Genomic DNA, 19,914 nt, shown 5'->3' on the forward strand with positions numbered 1-19,914 from the left:
TCTGACGGTGGAGTACAGTCCTCATTGTCTCCAAGTTACAGCATTTTTTTCCTGATTTATAGTCAGATTTTCTGTGAAAGTGATTAACTCCTCATGCTGCTACTAAGGGGATCCAAACTGCTAATGTGAGAGAATATTTTTAAATACACTCTGTTTGGGGGGGGGGGGGTGCTAGGAGCAATTGCTTAAAACAGTGCATGGCCATTCTTTTCACAGTGCACATATTTAACTTTCCAGGAGGAAATGTCTCAACTGAAAGCTCGTATACATGTAGTTGTGCTTGAAAATGAGAAGCTGCACAATGAACTGAAAACGCTAGCAGTAGAGCACACATTTAGAGAACAAATACAATTGGATGTCTCAGTAAGTCTCTTCTAAGATAAAACATTCACTTGCATTAATACTTCAGTTGTCATGAAACTTGAAAATAGTTAAGAAACAAAAAGGGGCCGATGTTGTAACATACATATCTCCCTTGGAATAGGTTCCACTGGACTCCATTAACAACAAAAATAATAATACAGGTATTTATATACCGTCTTTGTTGGTCGTCAGATTTCTCCTCAGACTTTATTCAAGGCGGTTTACAAAGGCAGGCTGTTCTAAATCCCCGTAGGGATTTTTACAATTGAAGAAAGGTTCTCTCTTTCAAGAACCACAACATTTCAGATGGATCTTTCTGATCTGGTATCACATTCTGGCCTCCAGTTTCCTCCCACGCAAGCTGACAAGCAGCTCCTTCATCTCTCACATGGAGGGCAGCCAAGATGCTTCTTCGCTCACACCAAAGAGCAGGTGGAATAACTTGGCTCGATTTGTCAGCTGCTTCAAGGTCTCACCATTCATGGATGTTATCTTCAGGCAAACGGAGGCTCTATCCTCTAGACCAGACCTCCTGCCCCATTACTCCAGAGCAGGGGTGCCCAAACCCCGGCCCTGGGGCCACTTGCGGCCCTCGAGGCCTCTCAGTGCGGCCCTCAGGAAGCCCCCAGTCTTCAATGAGCCTCTGGCCCTCCAGAGATTTGTTGGAGCCCGCACTGGCTGGATGCAACTGCTCTCAGCATGACGGCCAACTGTTCGACCTTTTGCATGAGCTGTGGGACGAGGGTTCCTTCCATTGCTTACTGTTTCACATCTGTGATGCAGCAGTGGCAGCAAAGGAAAGGCCAGCCTTGCTTTGTGCAAGGCCTTTTATAGGCCTTGAGCTATTGCAAGACCTTCATTCATTCATATGAGTTCATGTTTAATATATTCATTTATGTAAACGTATGTAAATTTATTCAAATTTAAAATGTGAGTTAATTCTTTTTTTTTCCCCTGGCCCCCAACACAGTGTCAGAGAGACAATGTGGCCCTCTTGCCAAAAACCTTCGACACCCCTGCTCCAGAGTAATGTGCCCTGCATCATATTGTTGTGCTGCAGCACTCATTCACTGTGTTTATAATCTTTCTGTCTTGTTCTTTCACAGTCTGCTTTTAGTGCATTTCAAATGCATTGTCCTTAAAAGAAAATAAAAATCTTCTCCTGCATGGTTCTACCCTGTTTCTCGCAGGAAATGACTATTTCAAGCACTATGAAGCCACTCCAGGAATCCATACTTTATCTGTTCATTTATACTCCCTAGCAATATTCCCTTTAAGTTGTGCAGCTCAAAGCCCTGGGAAACCAAGCTCCATACAGCGATGATGTACGACATCATCGTTTATCTGGAAACACTGCAGGGCGCTAGCATAGCAGTCAAAGGCACACTGAAGTGGACCCCTTAAGAGGATTATTGATAGGAAGCAAAACGTTTTGGTGGTTTTTGCCCTCTTGGGGATTCTTGTTTGAAAGTTCTTAATTTCTGCAAATCTCTGGAGTCAAATGGGTAGCAGAAGCCTTCATCTTCTCTTTGGGTGGTCCTATTTTAGATACAACTTGATTGGTGCTAATGATCTGACTTTGCTGTTATGGGGAGAAAATTATTTCAGATCTATATACTTCACAAATACATGTCTGTTTTGCCACATGTATGTGTGGTGTCAATAGAGTGAAATGTGTATTGTGTTATATAGGCAAGGATCATAAGTTCTTGTATGTAAGAAATAGGGATATCTTCTGTGTGAGATAATCTTAAATGTGCCCTCATCTTTCCAAAGTTTAATACCTCTGAATATAAAGATGTAATTTTCAATGTAAACTTCAGTGTAAGTTTTTTTTAATCTTCAGATATGCTATTTTCTATTTCAAAAAATGGTAGTAAGGTTATTTGCATTTTATTATATTTCTCCCTCATATATTGTGTTTTGTGTGTGTAATGTATAAATACAAAATAGACAAACAGAAAATATTACTGCTTTTGTTTCAGACAGATCCTCAAAAAGGTAGCAATTATTCCCATATTGGTGAAGCTGTCAAATCATCTTGTATCATTGAACAGACTACAGCAGCTACAACAGAAGTAGATAAATGGCACATGGAGCTGGTCAGTGTCCTAAAACATCTATTGAAATGTAAATTGTAGCATATTTATTAATGCCATTCTGATACAGAAAACTTTTCTCCTGTTGTTCCAGAAAATGGAGAAAAGTATATGGTATTCTTATATGCAATTTTATTTGATAAAATTAATTACAAGCTTTAGAGTTACACAAGAGTTTTTATTTGCCAAGAATGTAAGGGTTGGATTTCTGAATTCAAAGTCCATCACGTTCAACATTTTGTCTCTAACAGTAGCTAGCCAGATGCTTCTAGAACACTTACAAAAATAATGTGTTACTTTTCCATATTTGGTATTCACAGTACAGGTGTGCACCACTTAACAATGAGGATACATTCTCTAGTTCCCACTGTGATGCGATTAGGTTGTTAAATGAACATTAAGCCGAATCTAGTGCCTTTGTTGTGTAAATAGGCACTCCCTGCCAGAAACTAGCTGGCTACACAGGATACTAGAGATAGATTGCCTCTTCTTTGCATTAAGAGCTTCTTTGTTGTGTGAACAGACACACTGCTGCAGGCTGTGGAAGACCTCTGCCTCATTAAGAGCCTCTTTGTTGTGCTTTGACCACCATCATATATGTGGTCCTTCATTAAGCGGAAATTTGTTAAGCAGCACACCTCTGTATTATGTTTTCTACAAAAGTATTTGCACCCTTTCGAGTTCTAAAATAGAATCATCCAGCTTTATACCAAATGCTGATTACAAGGCTCAGTGTTGCACAATCTGTTCCCTTAGGGCAGGGGTCGGCAACCTTAAACATTCAAAGAGCCAGTTGGATCCATTTTCCGGAGAAAAGAAAACCTTGGGAGCCACAAAACCCTTTTAACATCTAAAATGAAGATAACACTGCATATGTAGTTTTTTTTTACCTTTATGATCTGCTGCAAGCTCCCCTTCCTGTCCTAACCAGACAATATACTTATTGTCAAGATAGATATATCTTGACTGAGGGCCCAATCCTATCTAACTTTCCAGCACTGGTGCAGCCCAGACGTAAGGAAACAAATGTTCCCATACCTTGAGGAGGCCTCTGTGACTGACTCCCCACTACAAGATGCAGTGCATGCCCCATTAGAATGGCTGCACAGACACTGGAAAACTGGATAGGATTGGGCCCTGAGACGGCACTCTGAGGCACACACAGGGTGACCAGATGTCATAACAATAAAAGAGGACAAGTCACCCCAAAATGTAGGATATTGAAGAAAAATGTAGGACCACAAAATAAAAGCTAAAAACACTCACCTATATTGATTATATATTGATCAATATATAGATTATATATTTATTATATATTGTATTATTGATCTCATATGCCTAATTTAAAATTACTTATTATTGAATTTAAAACTGTATTACATATAATTTATTAATTACAAGAGGGGCTGCGTTGCCTACTCACAGGGAAAAGCAGGACATTTAAGTTCTTTTCCAGGACATGGGGCTAAAAATAGGACATGTCCTGGAAAAAGAGGACCTCTGGTCACCCTGGGCACACACTGGGATGGTGCATGCTAAGACGGCTTGAATTTAGCACTCTTCATTTCCCCCAGGTCAACCCCCATCTTTCTTGCTCCTGAAAGAGCACCCCTTTCTAAGGCTCCTACAGCCCCATCTCTGCCCTCCTGCTCCCCATGGCACCCCAGAAAAGCAAGGTAAAGATGGAGTTACACAGGCAGCCCTTCCACAGCCTCCCTCTTCCGCACCCACCCACCCTTGCAAAGTCAACACTCCCCCCCCTCCCACTGCTCTGTCTCACCTATTGCCCTACAAGACAAAAGTGAGGTCATCCCCATTGCCTCACTGTGCCAAGCCCCACTCCACAGCTGTGTGCACAGGAGATACCCACAAGGGGACTGCAGGCGCCTTCTGCCCTCTCCTGGGAGCTGCCCCTGCCTCCCCCCACCCAGGCAGCCCTGCCTGGGCTCCACCTCCTGCCTCTGCGCCCCCACCGACCCCCCACTGGAAGCCCACCCGCCTGGCACCCCCACCCCTTGCCAGCCACACTCAGGGTGGCAGGAAGCCAGGAGGGGAGCCTGGCTGCTGTCAGCCACACACCATATACACGACGTAGAGGGCACACAACGCATTACGGGAGCAGGCAAAGCCCCAGCACACCATCTTCCCAGGCAGGAGCGGCCAAGCCCCCCTTTCCCTCCCCCGCAGCACAAAACAATCTCCCGCTCCCCCCAAGGGGAAAGCAGCAGCAGCAGCCTGTCCTGCACTGCACAAAACAATCTCCCCCTCCGCCCAAGGGGAAAGCAGCAGCCGCCCGTCCTGCCCCTTTAAATCCCAGCCTGCAGGAGCCAGAGCAGATGGCTGAAAGAGCCGCATGCGGCTCTAAAAACACAGGTTGCCGATCCCAGCCTTAGGGGTCTGAAGGTTTCAGATGTATACAATTCATAATAGTTCGTGGCTAGACTAGGTCTCAGTTGCAGACTAGGTACTTCGTGATTCATGCCCCTTGGTTCCTGACAGTATGGGAGGAAGAAATTGAATGTAAAGATTGTGGGATAGGGGAAGGGGTATATCTCCTTAAAAGCATATAATCAGTTTGAAATTGCCTGTATCTTTCCAAACCCGCATACAGTACTCTCTTTGTTTAGATTTTGTTTTGTTAGCCATTCAATTGTGTGTAAAAGGCCAGGGGAAAACAAGTGTTATCCTAAAATGTGGGCTACATGATTGTGTAAAGCCCAAAATAATAGATAGCTGTGTCTAAGGATTCAATCTATTTTCAAAAGCATAGATTAGTTTAACTCTGGGGAGCTATATCTTAGCTTTACAAGGCCCTAGGCCTGACCTCCCTGATTTTAGATAATGGGATCTTTGGGGAGCCAGTCATTTATGAACAATGCAAGATTAGATTAACTGTTAAGTCTGGTTTAGTATTAGTAGTCCATCAGTCACATCCCCCTCATATCCACTAGGATACTTTCCTACTGCTACTGCAGACACCTGAAACTGCTGATAGTAGTGAACCCTATAGTTACTGCAGCACCACAAGGCACTCTACTCAGAAGTACTCTACTACTCAGAAGTCCCAACTGAGTTCAGTGAGACTTTGCTGTCAGATAAGTGTATGGGAGTTAAAACCTTCAATTTATTAACTCACAGTGGAATTTATGAAGTCTTGTTTCCCAGACCATCTCTAATTTAAAGTGAAAGCAGTCATTTGTGTTTCTTTTGTTTGAAGGAGAGGCTAAAATGTCTTTATCAAGAAAGAACAGAAGTATTTGAATCTCAGGTCCTGTCTTTAAGGTAAAAATAACAAAGTTAGTTCTCTTTCTTTCGCTTGGTGACTGCCAACTGAATTTTCTATTTTCCTTGGTTTTACTCATTGCATCTAGTCACAGTTAAGAACATAAGAACATAAGAACAGCCCCACTGGATCAGGCCATAGGCCCATCTAGTCCAGCTTCCTGTATCTCACAGCGGCCCACCAAATGCCCCAGGGAGTACACCAGATAACAGTTCGTTATAATAAATCATCAGTCATTCTTTCTGAATTGTAAAACTTGAATTGTAAAACAAGAAGTCTTAAAGACTTCTTGAAGACTTGAAAGGCCGTATTATAGATCCTTAATTACTATACATGCCATGTATACTTGTGTATAAGTAGAAAAATTTATGCCTTAAAATTGGTCCTGAGAACATGGGTCGACTTACACACACGTAAATGCAGTAAATGAAGCTGCTAGGAGCAGCTGCTTGGTGAGAACATAAGAACATAAGAACAGCCCCACTGGATCAGGCCATAGGCCCATCTAGTCCAGCTTCCTGTATCTCACAGCGGCCCACCAAATGCCCCAGGGAGCACACCAGATAACAAGAGACCTCATCCTGGTGCCCTCCCCTACATCTGGCATTCTGACTTAACCCATTCCTAAAATCAGGAGGTTGCGCATACACATCATGGCTTGTACCCCATAATGGATTTTTCCTCCAGAAACTTGTCCAATCCCCTTTTAAAGGCGTCTAGGCTAGACGCCAGCACCACATCCTGTGGCAAGGAGTTCCACAGACCGACCACACGCTGAGTAAAGAAATATTTTCTTTTGTCTGTCCTAACCCGCCCAACACTCAATTTTAGTGGATGTCCCCTGGTTCTGGTATTATGTGAGAGTGTAAAGAGCATCTCCCTATCCACTCTGTCCATTCCCTGCATAATTTTGTATGTCTCAATCATGTCCCCCCTCAAGCGTCTCTTTTCTAGGCTGAAGAGGCCCAAACGCCGTAGCCTTTCCTCATAAGGAAGGTGCCCCAGCCCCGTAATTATCTAAGTCGCTCTCTTTTGCACCTTTTCCATTTCCACTATGTCTTTTTTGAGATGTCCACTGTCCGGTCCACTTTTTTTTCCACTGTCCGGTCCCAGGACAGATCCTTGGGGCACACCGCTTTTCACCTCTCTCCATTGTGAAAATTGCCCATTGACACCCACTCTCTGCTTCCTGGCCTCCAACCAGTTCTCAATCCACAAGAGGACCTGTCCTCTAATTCCCTGATTGTGGAGTTTTTTCAGTAGCCTTTGGTGAGGGACCGTGTCAAACGCCTTCTGAAAGTCCAGATATATAATGTCCACGGGTTCTCCCGCATCCACATGCCTATTGACATTTTCAAAGAATTCTATAAGGTTCGTGAGGCAAGACTTACCCTTACAGAAGCCATGCTGACTCTCCCTCAGCAAGGCCTGTTCGTCTATGTGTTTTGAGATCCTATCTTTGATGAGGCATTCCACCATCTTACCCGGTATGGATGTTAGGCTGACCGGCCTATAGTTTCCCGGGTCCCCCCTCTTTCCCTTTTTGAAAATAGGCGTGACATTTGCTATCCTCCAATCTTCTGGCACCGTGGCCGTTTTGAGGGACAAGTTGCATACCTTAGTCAAGAGATCTGCAACTTCATTCTTCAATTCCTTAATAACCCTTGGGTGGATGCCATCAGGGCCCGGTGACTTATTGATCTTTAATTTATCAATGAGGTCTGAAACATCTTCTCTTTTAACCTCTATCTGACTTAACTCCTCGGTTAGGAGGGGCCGTTCGGGCAGCGGTATCTGCCCGAGGTCTTCTGCCGTGAAAACAGATGCAAAGAACTCATTTAATTTCTCTGCCATCTCTAAGTCTCCTTTTATCTCCCCTTTCCCTCCCTCACCATCCAGAGGGCCAACCGCTTCTCTGGCGGGTTTCCTGCTTCTAACATATTTGAAGAAGCTTTTATTATTCCCCTTAATGTTGCTGGCCATGCGTTCCTCATAGTCTCTCTTGGCCTCCCATATCACCTTCTTACATTTCTTTTGCCACAGTTTATGTTCCTTTTTATTCTCCTCATTAGGGCAAGACTTCCATTTATGGAAGGAAGCTTCCTTGCCCTTCACAGCCTCTCTAACTTGGCTGGTTAGCCATGCGGGCACCCTCCTGGATTTAGTGGAACCCTTCTTTCTTTGCGGTATACACCTCTGCTGGGCCTCTATTACTGTTGTTTTAAGCAGCCTCCATGCACTCTGGAGAGATTGGACTCTTTTTACCCTCCCTTTCAACCTCCTTCTAACCAGCCTCCTCATTTGAGGGAAGTCCGCCCGTCGGAAGTCAAGGGTTTTTGTTAGAGATTTGCCTGGTATTCTTCCCCCAACGTGCACGTCAAAACGGATCGCAGCATGATCACTGTTCCCCAATGGCTCAGTAACGTTTACATCTCTAACCAGGTCCTGTGTACCGCACAAAATTAAATCCAGAGTCACCTGTCCTCTGGTGGGCTCCGGGACTAGCTGATCTAAGCCACAGTCATTTAGCACGTCAAGAAATCCGGTTTCCTTATCGTGACCAGAACACAAATTGACCCAGTCAATATGAGGATAAATGAAGTCCCCCATGATTACAACCCTGTCCCTCCTTGTCACCTCCCTGATCTGTTTCCTCATTTCAAGGTCCCCATCCGATTTCTGGTCTGGAGGACGATAGCACGCCCCCAGTATTACATCGCTGCACAAGCCTGGTAATTTAACCCACAGAGATTCTACGGTGGAGTCGGACCCACCTTCAATCTCTACTTTGCTGGATTCTATCCCTTCCTTAACATAAAGGGCCACCCCACCTCCAACACGCCCCTGCCTGTCCCTCCTGTAGAGTTTATAGCCCGGGATTGCGGTATCCCACTGATTCTCCGCATTCCACCAGGTTTCTGTTATGCCCACTATGTCAATATTTTCCCTTGTCACCAGACATTCCAGTTCTCCCACCTTTGCTCGTAGACTTCGGGCATTCGCATAAAAGCGTTTATACACAGAATGCCCCAGGATGGGCTGCTTATTTGCTCCTTTGTCCCCGCATCCTCTCATTGTGCCAAACCGTCTGTCACATCCCATCACCCTACCTTTCCCAGTTTCTTCTCCTACCCTGCCTTTGTCTTGTTGTTCTCTAACCTCCCCATCCTCATCCCATAGGGATGAGGAGTCCCGAACCGGATGCCCCTCGGCTCCTGTCGGCCTTCCCCCAGGGGTGAGATAGGGGTGGGACTTGACTGAGAGGCAGGACGCAGGAGGTGGGAGGAAAGGAGCAATTTTACTTACAAGTAATTGTTCTGAGACAGTAACGGAAAGCAAACAACCAAAAAAGTAGCCATATTAACTTCTTCTCCAAACAGGAAGAGAAATGAAGGCCCTTATGGGAATTGTAGTCTGTGTGACGGCTGCTGCTATGAAAGTGCAACACTGTATTCCTTACAAAACCTGCAACTCCCATAAGAACCTTTATTTCCTTGTTTGGAGAAGAAGGTAAAATGAGTCTAGTTTTTTCTCCCTTCTTTTTGGCTTTTTGCTGCTCAGAACAATTCCTGGTCAGTCGTTTTCAAAGAATTTCACACATCCCTAGGTTTTACACCGATTTGTTCAAGGGTCAGAAAATTCCATGATTTTTGACTCAAAAGCTGCCCCTTGACTTATCTGTGAAATCAACTTACACTTGCGTATCTACAGTAGGTTCATTTTTTTCTGTCTCTTCTCCAGCCAGACCAGGTCTTTGCTGGTCTGTAGACTAGCTTGCTTCAAGTAGACTAGACAGTACCTGGAAACTATTTTCCAGCAGCACAACAACCAGGGCTGATTTAAATTAAACATTCAAAGACATCGGTTAGATAAAGGTTGTTACACTGCTGATGAGTTGTATCACAGATACTAACAATGCCTTGTATTCCTTTTCAATGCCTAGAAAAATTATTTTTGGTTTTGTTTAGTATGGCTAGATGTCCACTTACCAGCATGTAAATTTTCAAAAGGTATAGTACTGCTTCCTCTCCCCACAGCAGTGCTCCGTCATTAAATAATTTTTTTCTTCCCAAAGCCATCTTACTTTGCACATTATGTTGCCCCTACCAGTGCATTCAAGAACTTTTTGTTTTATTTATTTTTACCTTAAGAGTGGAGTTGACTAGACCAGAATTTATTCTAGGCAATTTCACCTTTCTGTTGGCTTGTATGGAATTGCTGAAATTAATTGCTAATAAAATAGAGAAAACATTTTCCCCTCTGCTTTCAGTCTCCTCTCATCTTATTATGTTTATAGAATGATCAAGCTATCGATGCTAGATCAGTGGCCATTGTACCAATAAGGAAAAGCTCTGCAATAATGTAGGCTGATTTACTATTTATCACGTTGTCTGTCATTTCTGTTCTAGAAAGGAATTATCAGAATCACAAAAAAACTGTGAAGATCTAAACGGAAGATTGAAGCATCAGCAGTTGCTTAGTGCATCAACTAGTTCTAATAAGGTTGGCGGCCTTTGCTTGAAATGTGCGCAACATGAAGCTGTTCTTTCCCAGACTCATTCACATGTCCATGTGCAAGCCATTGAAAGGCTAACAAAGTAAGTACTGAGATGGTTAAATCTGAATTAAAATGTTTTAAAGAATTTTTTTAAAGTTTTACAGTTCACTGTGGAGTTCTCCTGTACAGACCTTATAGTGGAGACTTTGGAAGAACACAGTTTTCTTCCTGCTTGCTACCGAAGTAACAGTACACTTTGGTTAATTGCTTTAATTTTCTGGAGAGACTTAAATACACTTTAAAATTTCACTTTAAAAGCCACTCTTCTTTCATGTGTGCTTCTTTCATGTCTGCTTGCTTTGGGGGTGAGGAGAGGTTGAAGATGTCTAGGAATCACATATTGAGAAATAGGTCAAGGTTCTTTGGGTGAGGTTGCTGGACTTGCAGTTCTGCTATAGCCTGGAGTTCTGTTGGAATTTGGAGTTCTGTTGAGTGTTTATGCATAGAATTCTGAAGAAAAGTGACTGAATGTCTTCTGAGAAAACCAGTGATCATTTTTCTTTTCTTCTTTGTTCTTAGAGCATAGTTTTTCCTATCACTAACTCCCTACTTGTAGTTGTCCATTCATGTTTCTGCAGATATGGGGACAGAGTGATGTTACCCCATACTCTGTTTCTTTATATGCAAGCTATGTTCTCTTGACAGGGCTTATATGTTCATGGAACTACACAGTGATTGCCTACCTAGTTAGCCAGAATTCTGTTCTCTGCCATAAGGAGGGCAGTTGACTAACGCTCTCATTGATTTTGCTGGAAATGTATTTTGTTTACTTTGTAGGCATAATATTATGCTAGCATAAGGGACGGGAGCAACTTCTGAAAGAGTATAAGATTCCATCTAAACTTGGCCTTTCTTTCAACACACTCCAAATTACCTTTTCCCCTTACAATGGCACAGCATTTACACTAACAGCTCAATTCTATCCTTACACTCCTGCTGGTGCAGCCGTGACAAAATCGAGTGCTTTTTCCAGCAGGTGTGTGTGCGTGGATTGGGAGGCTTCAGAGGTGAAAGAGGATTTAAATCCCTTTCACCTCTGTAAGCCTCCCACTCTGCAGTGAGTCTCTTAGGATCTGCACTAGTAGTTTCACTAGTGCACCATTAACACAAGATCCACACCCTCCTGCATCTTTCCTACTACTTATTATGCCTCCTTAGCCCTGTTTTGCCCCCTCCTGCCCTCATTTATGCCTTCCCCCTGCTCCTTCTTGCCTTCCCCACCCCACCTTGATGGGTGGGCGGCTGGGAATCCACGGGTGTGCTTTACAGTAGTCGGCACCAGTGAAACTTATTGGGACCAGGAGAAAGCAGAACATAAGGTCGGGCCATAAATGTTGTAAAAGTTATCTAGCCATGGACTCTTGGCTGGACAATCAACTTCCCACTGATGGGGTTGACTGCTAAGCACCTCCTGACAAGGCCTCCAGGATACCCAAGGATACCCACACTAGGATGATGAGCCAGTATGGTGTGCCCGGTATGAAGTGAGAAGACCAATGTTGAGAAGGATCCCTCAGCACTCAGGGATGGGTCTGAGGGAATGCCCGTGATGTCGCAGTCCAGCATGGAGGTGTCTGCTCCAGGCCTAGTTCTAGTGACAGGCTGTTGCATAGTGAGCATGGCCCACGAGGCAAGGCCATTGCGGGTGGTCTGGGGGTAGCCCCAAGAGGAGAGGGAAAAGAGGCTGGGCATGGGTGAGGTAATTATGGAGCCTTATTAGGCCCTTGGAGGCTATGAAACCCATGATGAGCTAGGTTAGACTGTCCTCAGGCTTCTGAGGAGGAAGAGCCTCTCTAGGGAAGTACCACCATTCCTTTGACTAACTGAAGAGAGAGCTATTGCAGGGGCCTTCCAAAAGTATAATACTATAATCACTATATCCTCTAAAGCTGGGCAGATGAATGGAAGCCCCACACAGATTTGCTGCTGGCGCTGCAGAGCTTAGCAGTAACTTCAATGCTCAGAACTTCGTAGCCAGTCTTGTGCAACCAGCACATGAGACTGCACACTCCCCCTCAGTGATTAGAGCAGTGATTTTCAACTTTTTACATCTCACGGCACACTGTGCCATGGCACAGTGTTTGAAAATGGCTGGCTTAGAGGGAACACTCACTATACCAAACTATATTATTCTAGTATAAAGTATTTAGTATTGATCCTATCTTATCTTTCTGCCACTATAATTTGAGGATTGGTTTCTACTGTTTATGTATTTGAAATTGTTTCTGATGTTTACTGTTGGCCTGCATTTTATATGAGTGTTATGTTATGAGATATGAGCATAATGACAAAATCATGTATAAACTTTAAAGCCAACAATATGTACTGCCTGTTTAAAAACTAAAATCATAGTTGAGACACACACTGAAACGGAGGCAACAGCAGCTTCACTCTCCCATTTCAGACTTGCTCTGGGTTATAAAAAAGTAAATGCAATGATGGGTAGAGACATTTGCAATATTTAAACTGTTGTTTTTCTCTGCCTTTGAGGGTGGGGGGCTTGAGTGCATATATTTGAATTGCGTAAGTCAGTCAGATTTAAGATGTCGACCAACTGTGCTGTAGCTCTTAAAGCTGTGATTAGAAACAAAGTAGCATAACACCCCCCACAATTTTAAGGTGGGGGGTTGATTTGAGGGAGGTTGGCACATGCCTTAGTTACGTCTTGAATGAATTGTTGCAATGTGCTCTATGTTGAACTGCTTACGTTTTCAAACTGGCTCCAGGTTTTGGAAGCCATGTCTTACTTATGAACTGATTTTAGGAAAGTTACTGATGAAGGCTTGCGAATGTCTGCACTTAGTACAATGTCCTGCTGCTCTAGAGTAGCTGAGGCATTCAGGCTATCAGGCTCTGGCAGTCTTAATTATGGATCTATTGCTTATGGTCCCTAAACTTATTTTTCTCACCTCTGGTGTTTTGTTTTTTTCCTTTTCCTTCTCTTCCTTCATGCAACAAGAAGTGTTCACACAACAACACAACACTTCTCGTGGGTAAGAACTTAGACACCTGATATCTAATTTAGGTCCCCACAGAATGATAGGTGAGGCATGATGTTATACTAACCTTGGATAACCCCATCTGTTATCTTCTCCTTTGGAGAATGAGATTTTAACCAATAAGAATTCATACATTCAGGCTAACAATTTATGGACACATTTATTTGGGAGGTAGTCACGTAAAGGAGTTCCATGTAAACATGGATAAGATTGAGCTACCAGTTATTCAATGAGGACTTGCCAACAACTGTTTCACTTTCTATAAAACATGGATACCTAATAATCCAAATCAGAGAGATGCATCAATGCTAGAAAGTTGGATAGGATTGGGTCCTAAGTTAGCTAAAACATTATTTCTAACATTTTGGTTGTCTTGCATGTTTTCCTTATTACAGTACTGTTCCTTCCCCACTGCCTAGATCAGGGGTGTCCAAAGTTTTTGGCAGGAGGGCCACATCAGCTCTCTGTGTCAGGGGCTGGGGAAAAAAAGAATTAATTTACATTTAAAATTTGAATAAATTTACATAAGTTTACATAAATGAATATATTAAAGATGAACTTATATGAACGAATGAAGGTCTTGCAAGGCCTGTAAAAGGCCTTGCACAAAGCAAGGCTGGCCTTTCCTTTGCTGCTGCTAATGCTTCACAGATGTGAAACAGGAAGCAGTGGAGGGAGCCCTCATCCCACAGCTCACACGAGAGGTCAAACAGTCGCCCTCATGCTGAGAGAAGTTGTGTTGGGCCAGTGCGGGCTTCATCAAATCTCTGGAGGGCCAATTGGAGACTGGGGGCTCCCTGAGGGCCGCATTGAGAGGCCTTGAGGGTCGCAAGTGGCCCCAGGGCCGGGGTTTGGGCACCTCTGGCCTAGATCAACAGAACCAGAGTAAGTGTGTGGGGGGAGGGGCTAAGGCAGTGAAGCAATTGCCACGATCGCATTGCTACAGGGCCAAAAGGGGTTTTTGGAGACTTAACCTCTGACAGTGCCAGCCCTCCGGATGGTGCAGGGAGCCTATGGAGCCCTCTGCAGGGCTCCCCAAGCCTTCAAGAAGCTAAAAATAGTTATTGTGACCCACTTCCAATTCTGCAATTGCAAACCGCAAGTGGGTCATGATTGCTATTTTTAGCTTTTTGGAGGCTTGGGGAGCCCTGAAAGGGGGGGGGGGTCAACAGGCTCATAGCACCATCCGTAGGGCTAGTGCTGTCAGGGGTGAGTCTCAAAAACCCCTTTTGTCCTGATAGTGATGCAATCATAACAATCATATCACTACCTTCGCCCCTGCGTCAACCCTTAAGGGGCCAGAGACAGTGCTTCCCTGGCTGGAGCGTCACAGTGCCCCAGGATGGGAACTCTAGTCTAGATGCTAGCTAAACCAGGGATGTCAAACGTTTCATACAGAGAGCCAAAGTTAGTGTTCATGATGCATCCTGAGGGCCGGAAGTGACATCATTTAGCAGAAAGTGTCAAGCAGATGATTGCCAGAAATAAGCAATTTGTTCTTGTATAGAAACTTATTACCTTCAGATGACACAAGAGAAAATGTGCAAATCTTGTTCATATTTTCAGGATATGAGAAGGCCCAAGTTCTCATGCTGGGAGAACTCAATTATTATGGGGGCTGGATAAATTGCTTCCGGGGCCACATTTAGCCTGTAGGCCTTATATTTGACACCTCTGAGCTAGACTATTTAGCAGGAAATTGTAGCTTTTTTCTAAATTGGCATATATATGTCTGACAACCATGTACATTGCTCTTTAAAGATCCAAATACTGAAGTGATGCAGTCTTAGAATTTTTGTAGTAGAATTTTGCTACTATGCTGCAGGTTATACAGGATTTAGGATATATATTCCACAGTTCAAAAGTATTTTAAATGCAGTTACTCCCTTTGTAACTGTTTCCATTAATTCCATAAATATGGAATTATTTCTTTACTATTATTATAATCAGTTTTCTTTTTTTGCTAGATGCACTGACTGTCATATGTTTTTGCTTGGCTATGTGTGTTTGCATTTTTGTGTGCTGCTGAAGTGCATTCCAGCTTGCATACATCATGATTGGATGCCTGTCATTACTGCCAGGTGCTGAAGCTGCACATTGCATTATGTGATGAACCTGGTACCACCTATTTTGAAATCTTAGTAAATGTTAACTCTTTAAGTTGATACTAGTCCTGCTTAAGTGCCTTTCATTGCCCTGATTTTCAAAAATATTTTGTGGTTTTCCCCCCCTTTCTTTCTATAGAGAAAGGGATGAATTAATGTCAGCACTTTCTTCACTACGAACAAACCTATATGAAATGCAGCAAAGGGAATGTAGTGCTTATGAGCAAGTGAAGCAAGCTGTACACATGACTGAAGAAGCAAATTTGGAAAGAACGAAGGTAAAATCACAAAAGCTTCAGTTGTGCTACTTTAGATTGGAATTAAAAGTGTATCCCTCTGGATGCTTTTGCTTGGGAGCAAAGGACTATTGCTTTCATGTCCTATTTGTGGGCTTCCTGGAGGCATCAAGCTGTAACCATTTTAGAAAACAGTTTTGTGGACTAGATAGACTCCTGCCAGAGTGTAAGGAACCTGGTAAGTTCCTGTGGGACAGGAGTGATGCTGGAAGCCCTGATGGTGCCGCAGCGATTGCGATGCTGTGGGGTCCCAGCAATATTTGAGTTACCTGGGAGGCTGCTGAAGCGTCCATGAGGGTTTTGGAGGTTCGCAGCCCCCTCTGCCCAACTGCACAGCACTCTGATTGCCTAATGGCACTCACGGTTTGCGTGAGTGATCAATTGGAGTTTGGCAATCGGAGTGCTGTGCAGCCGTGCGGAGGGGGCTGCTCGACTCCAGGACCCCCATGGATGCTTCAACAGCCCCCACCTTTGGTACACTCAAATATTACTAGGACCCTGCAGAGCTGTGATCACTGTAGTGCCGTCAGGGACCCTATTACTGGGCCACTCCCCTTAAGGGGGAATGGCCCAGTTTTCATGCTCAATGATGGGTTTTGACCTACAGTTTGGGAACCACTGTGATAGTCTTGGCTTGACTTTTCAGAGCTCTTCCTATGATCATTCTTTTGTTTTCTATGAAGCATTAGATACTAAAGACACATGTTAGAAGTAATGCTAGAAGTAATGAATGAAATGAAAAATACATTGTTGCACTAGGTTCAACAAAAACTTTCTTTTCATTTATTCTCACTCATCGTTTTGGTCAAATGTCCCTGTTCTTCATCACTTCTTCCTCTTGCTTTTCCCCATCTTGCTCCCTTTTGACTGCCAAGGCATCCCTGTAATTATTAGTTGTGATCACAGCTCTCCCTGTTTCCATAGGCAATCAACTTTGAATGAACAACAATCTGTATAAATCATTTTGACTTTAAAGGAGCATATATTTTGGAAAAAGAATGAAATTTGATGTATACGCTGCAAGCAATGAACCCAAAAAACCCTTCAAAACCCTTCAAAAAGCTACAAAAAAACCCTTTAGCTCATTTAGTGTGCCCTGGTTGACTTATACTTGCATTTCTTGATCAGCAGTCTTTCCGTGCCCCAAACAAAAGGGTATTTCTTAAGAAGGTCCCTGCATGATTGGGCCAGGTGTCCATCTAGTCCAGCTTCCTGTATCTCACAGTGGCCCACCAGATGCTTCTGAGAGCGCTCAAGATGGCATGATATGTATATTCTGTTGTCACGCCCTTGAATCAGGCATTCAGAGATAGACTTCCTCTAAAACCCAGAGGTTGCAAATAGTCAGTTATGGCTTGTAACCTGTGCTGGACTTTTTTTCCATAAATCTGTCCAATCACCTTTTAAATTTCAAAAACTGCAAGTAATAATGCGTATGGAATAGCTGCCAAAAGGGGGAAATTAGAGCCTTGAATCTCACTCAATATTTTTATAATTTAAAAAAATTGCTTCAACTTGGGTTGCCACAGATTTTCACCTAAAATGAAATTCTGAGGTTAATTTCATGGTTGCCAGTTTGGAGAACTGATACATTTTAAGGGACACAGAAAGCTTCAGTAAGAAGAGCACCATTTCTCAGAAGTGAACTGCAAATCCCTAGTTTCAATCTCAAGTTTACACTGTGTACCAGAAAAAGGTACCATTAAAAGACAGTTTTTAACTTGCTACTGTATTGGGTAGGCAGTAATATTAGTACCCACCATAATAGAATAGGTCCCCAAACTGCTTGTCTTCATGTATCTGTTTCTTTGAGAATTAAGAAAGAATAGTTATGTTGTGTTTGGCTTCAGTTAAATGCTATATTCAGGTTAGTTTGCCGACATTCTGTCTAGGATTGGAGTTTTCATAGTGAAAATATCATATTACTCAGCTGAACTTCCTCTATTTGACCTGAGGAGTTTGCTTTTGTGAACTTTACTTTCACTTAATCCTCCAGAGCTCACACAGTTTCGTGTTTAACCCAACTAAGGTGGGTGCTGTATGAGCACTATTAAACAGCTTTTCTAATCTAGCATGAGTTAGGTGACCAGTTTTAAATACCTTTTTCTGATAGGCTAATTCGTAATCCTGTTAACTAGTGCCATCTGCTGTGTAATTAGAAAATTGCCTCATTTAGGAGAATGTGTAATCAAAAATGACTTTAATGAACAACAAAATTATATAGGCATGTTCTAGTATCTGTAGGGGTTCTGTTCCAGAACCCCCCACAGTTAAGTGGAACTGCGGATACCAACGAATGGCCCCCAACCTCCGAAGGAGAGGGGAGCTAAGCCAAGTCACCTAGGGTCTCCCCAGGCCTCCTAATGCCTTATAAAGCATTGAAAACATAACTTCTGATTTAAACAAAAATTGGAAGTCACTTCTTTTTTTTTTTTTTTTACCTCTGATCGTCATTCTGAGCCCAGCAGAGGCCACAGATGGACGTGAACAGCCTCTACCAGGCTCAGAAGGCCCTCCAGAGGCAAGGGGAGCAGAGGGGGGCATGTGGGGACGGCACAGACCTGATCTGCAGATAAGTGAAACTGCAGATACAGGATCCATAGATATGGGGGCCCACTGTACTGAGCTAGTAGGAGTTAGTTCTTCCATAATATTAATTGAAATGTGCTCTGAGGGTTTCTCTCCTGACCCCAATTTCAGGCATTGTGGTAGTGGGTTACACACTTCCCCTCATGAAATTACATTCTTTAAAAATGGAATTACACAAAGACACTCACTAAACTCTTACAAGGTAATGCCACCTTTCCAAAACTGTGTGAGCTGCCCAACTGGATTACTTGGAGCAACCTGTAAAATGTGGGTGATACTATGTGCAGAATTGGCTGCTCTCCTCCCCCTCTCTTTACAAGAAACAGCAGAGGAGGAGGAGGCAACCCTTTTTAGGGGCCCAGGAAAGGGATCACTACAGTGGCTGCCTTCTCCTTTGTGGCAGTCTTTGTCAGCAGCACTGAAGGAGCTGGTAAGGCCCTCCATTCTCTTCTCACTCTCTAAGGAAGGCACATGGGAATAAGGTGGGTCATTGGCTGAGTGGAGTGAGCAGGCACATGATGAGCTTGGGGAGGTGACAGGTGGGTAGACCTCATGGCTGGCCACTCCTTTTAGTAGATGCACATTTTTTATCCATGCATAAAACTGGATCTCTGCCAAAGTTTCCTTTTCTGTGCGACTATTAAAAATATGGGTCCCTTCCTTTTGCTAAAGATAGGAAAACAGACATAAATTGTAGGAAAAAACAAAAGTAAAGGGGGTTCCATCCTTCTGCTTAAGACTGAAGGTAGGTCCTGTGTCTGAAAAGACTGAAGACTGCTGCACGAGGAGATACTGTAGCCAATAGCATTTAAACAGGGATCCTTCCAGACACATGATTAACTAAGATAGTGGTTCCTAAATGTTTTTGACTGGCAGCTGCCTTGACCACGGGCCATTGGCCATGATCCTATACATTGTATAGGGTGGTGGGTTTTTTGCGAGGATTTCGCAGCTTCCCTGGCTGGTTTCTGTGGCTCCCTGGGGAGCCGCGGCTCAATTTGGGAACCAATGAACTAAGAAGATTAGTACTATGCCTGCATTTCATAGTGATAAAAATGGTGTGAACAAGATTGTTTTCATTTGACTTTTTTCCCCTCTTCATCATAGGGCACAGGGAAGAAATGTCTACCCATTAATATTTCTCTTTAACCTGTTTTTATAAGAATGTAAGAGTGTCCATCTTGCTCATTTGCACATACAGAAATTGCTTTTCAAGACAGTTTAATAATCATGCTCTGATGTTGCACCAGGATTATACCCTAAGAAACTGGCAAGTGGAAGTAAAATAGTTACATTCTTTGAGGTTTTATTTCCTGCTTAGGAAGGCATGCACTTGGGTGTAGTGCATGAAGTTTAGCATATTTGTGAGACTCGACTGTGCATAGCATGGGAATCTCCTAAAGTTGGCCAAAAGTATCATTGTCATAATGCTGTGTAAAAGTCATAGGAATTGAGTCTTCAGACATATTCACGATTGAGCACTCAGTTTGTTCATGGAAAACAGTACAGAACAAAAGAACAGCCCTGCTGGATAGGCCATAGACCCATCTAGTCCAGCTTCCTGAATCTCACAGTGGCTCACCAAGTACCTCAGGGAGGACACAAGACAACAAGAGACCCAC

At 43.4% G+C, this 19,914-nt stretch overlaps 1 protein-coding gene across 3 annotated transcripts in view; it reads left to right on the top strand.

The window, feature by feature from the left end:
• The window catches only part of SDCCAG8 (SHH signaling and ciliogenesis regulator SDCCAG8), a 150,644-nt gene that overhangs the window by 18,744 nt on the left and 111,986 nt on the right, over nt 1-19,914 (top strand). For 2 of the 3 annotated variants that reach the window (XM_066617459.1, XM_066617477.1), the window contains 5 exons: nt 238-363; nt 2,349-2,465; nt 5,680-5,744; nt 10,155-10,343; nt 15,547-15,685. In XM_066617459.1, the coding sequence (XP_066473556.1) occupies nt 238-363; nt 2,349-2,465; nt 5,680-5,744; nt 10,155-10,343; nt 15,547-15,685 (636 nt within the window). The remainder of the gene's footprint in view (nt 1-237; nt 364-2,348; nt 2,466-5,679; nt 5,745-10,154; nt 10,344-15,546; nt 15,686-19,914) is intronic. The other variant, XM_066617466.1, reaches the window with a different exon arrangement.

The sequence above is a fragment of the Tiliqua scincoides genome, chromosome 1, assembly GCF_035046505.1.
Source record: "Tiliqua scincoides isolate rTilSci1 chromosome 1, rTilSci1.hap2, whole genome shotgun sequence".
NCBI classification, from domain to species: domain Eukaryota; kingdom Metazoa; phylum Chordata; class Lepidosauria; order Squamata; family Scincidae; genus Tiliqua; species Tiliqua scincoides.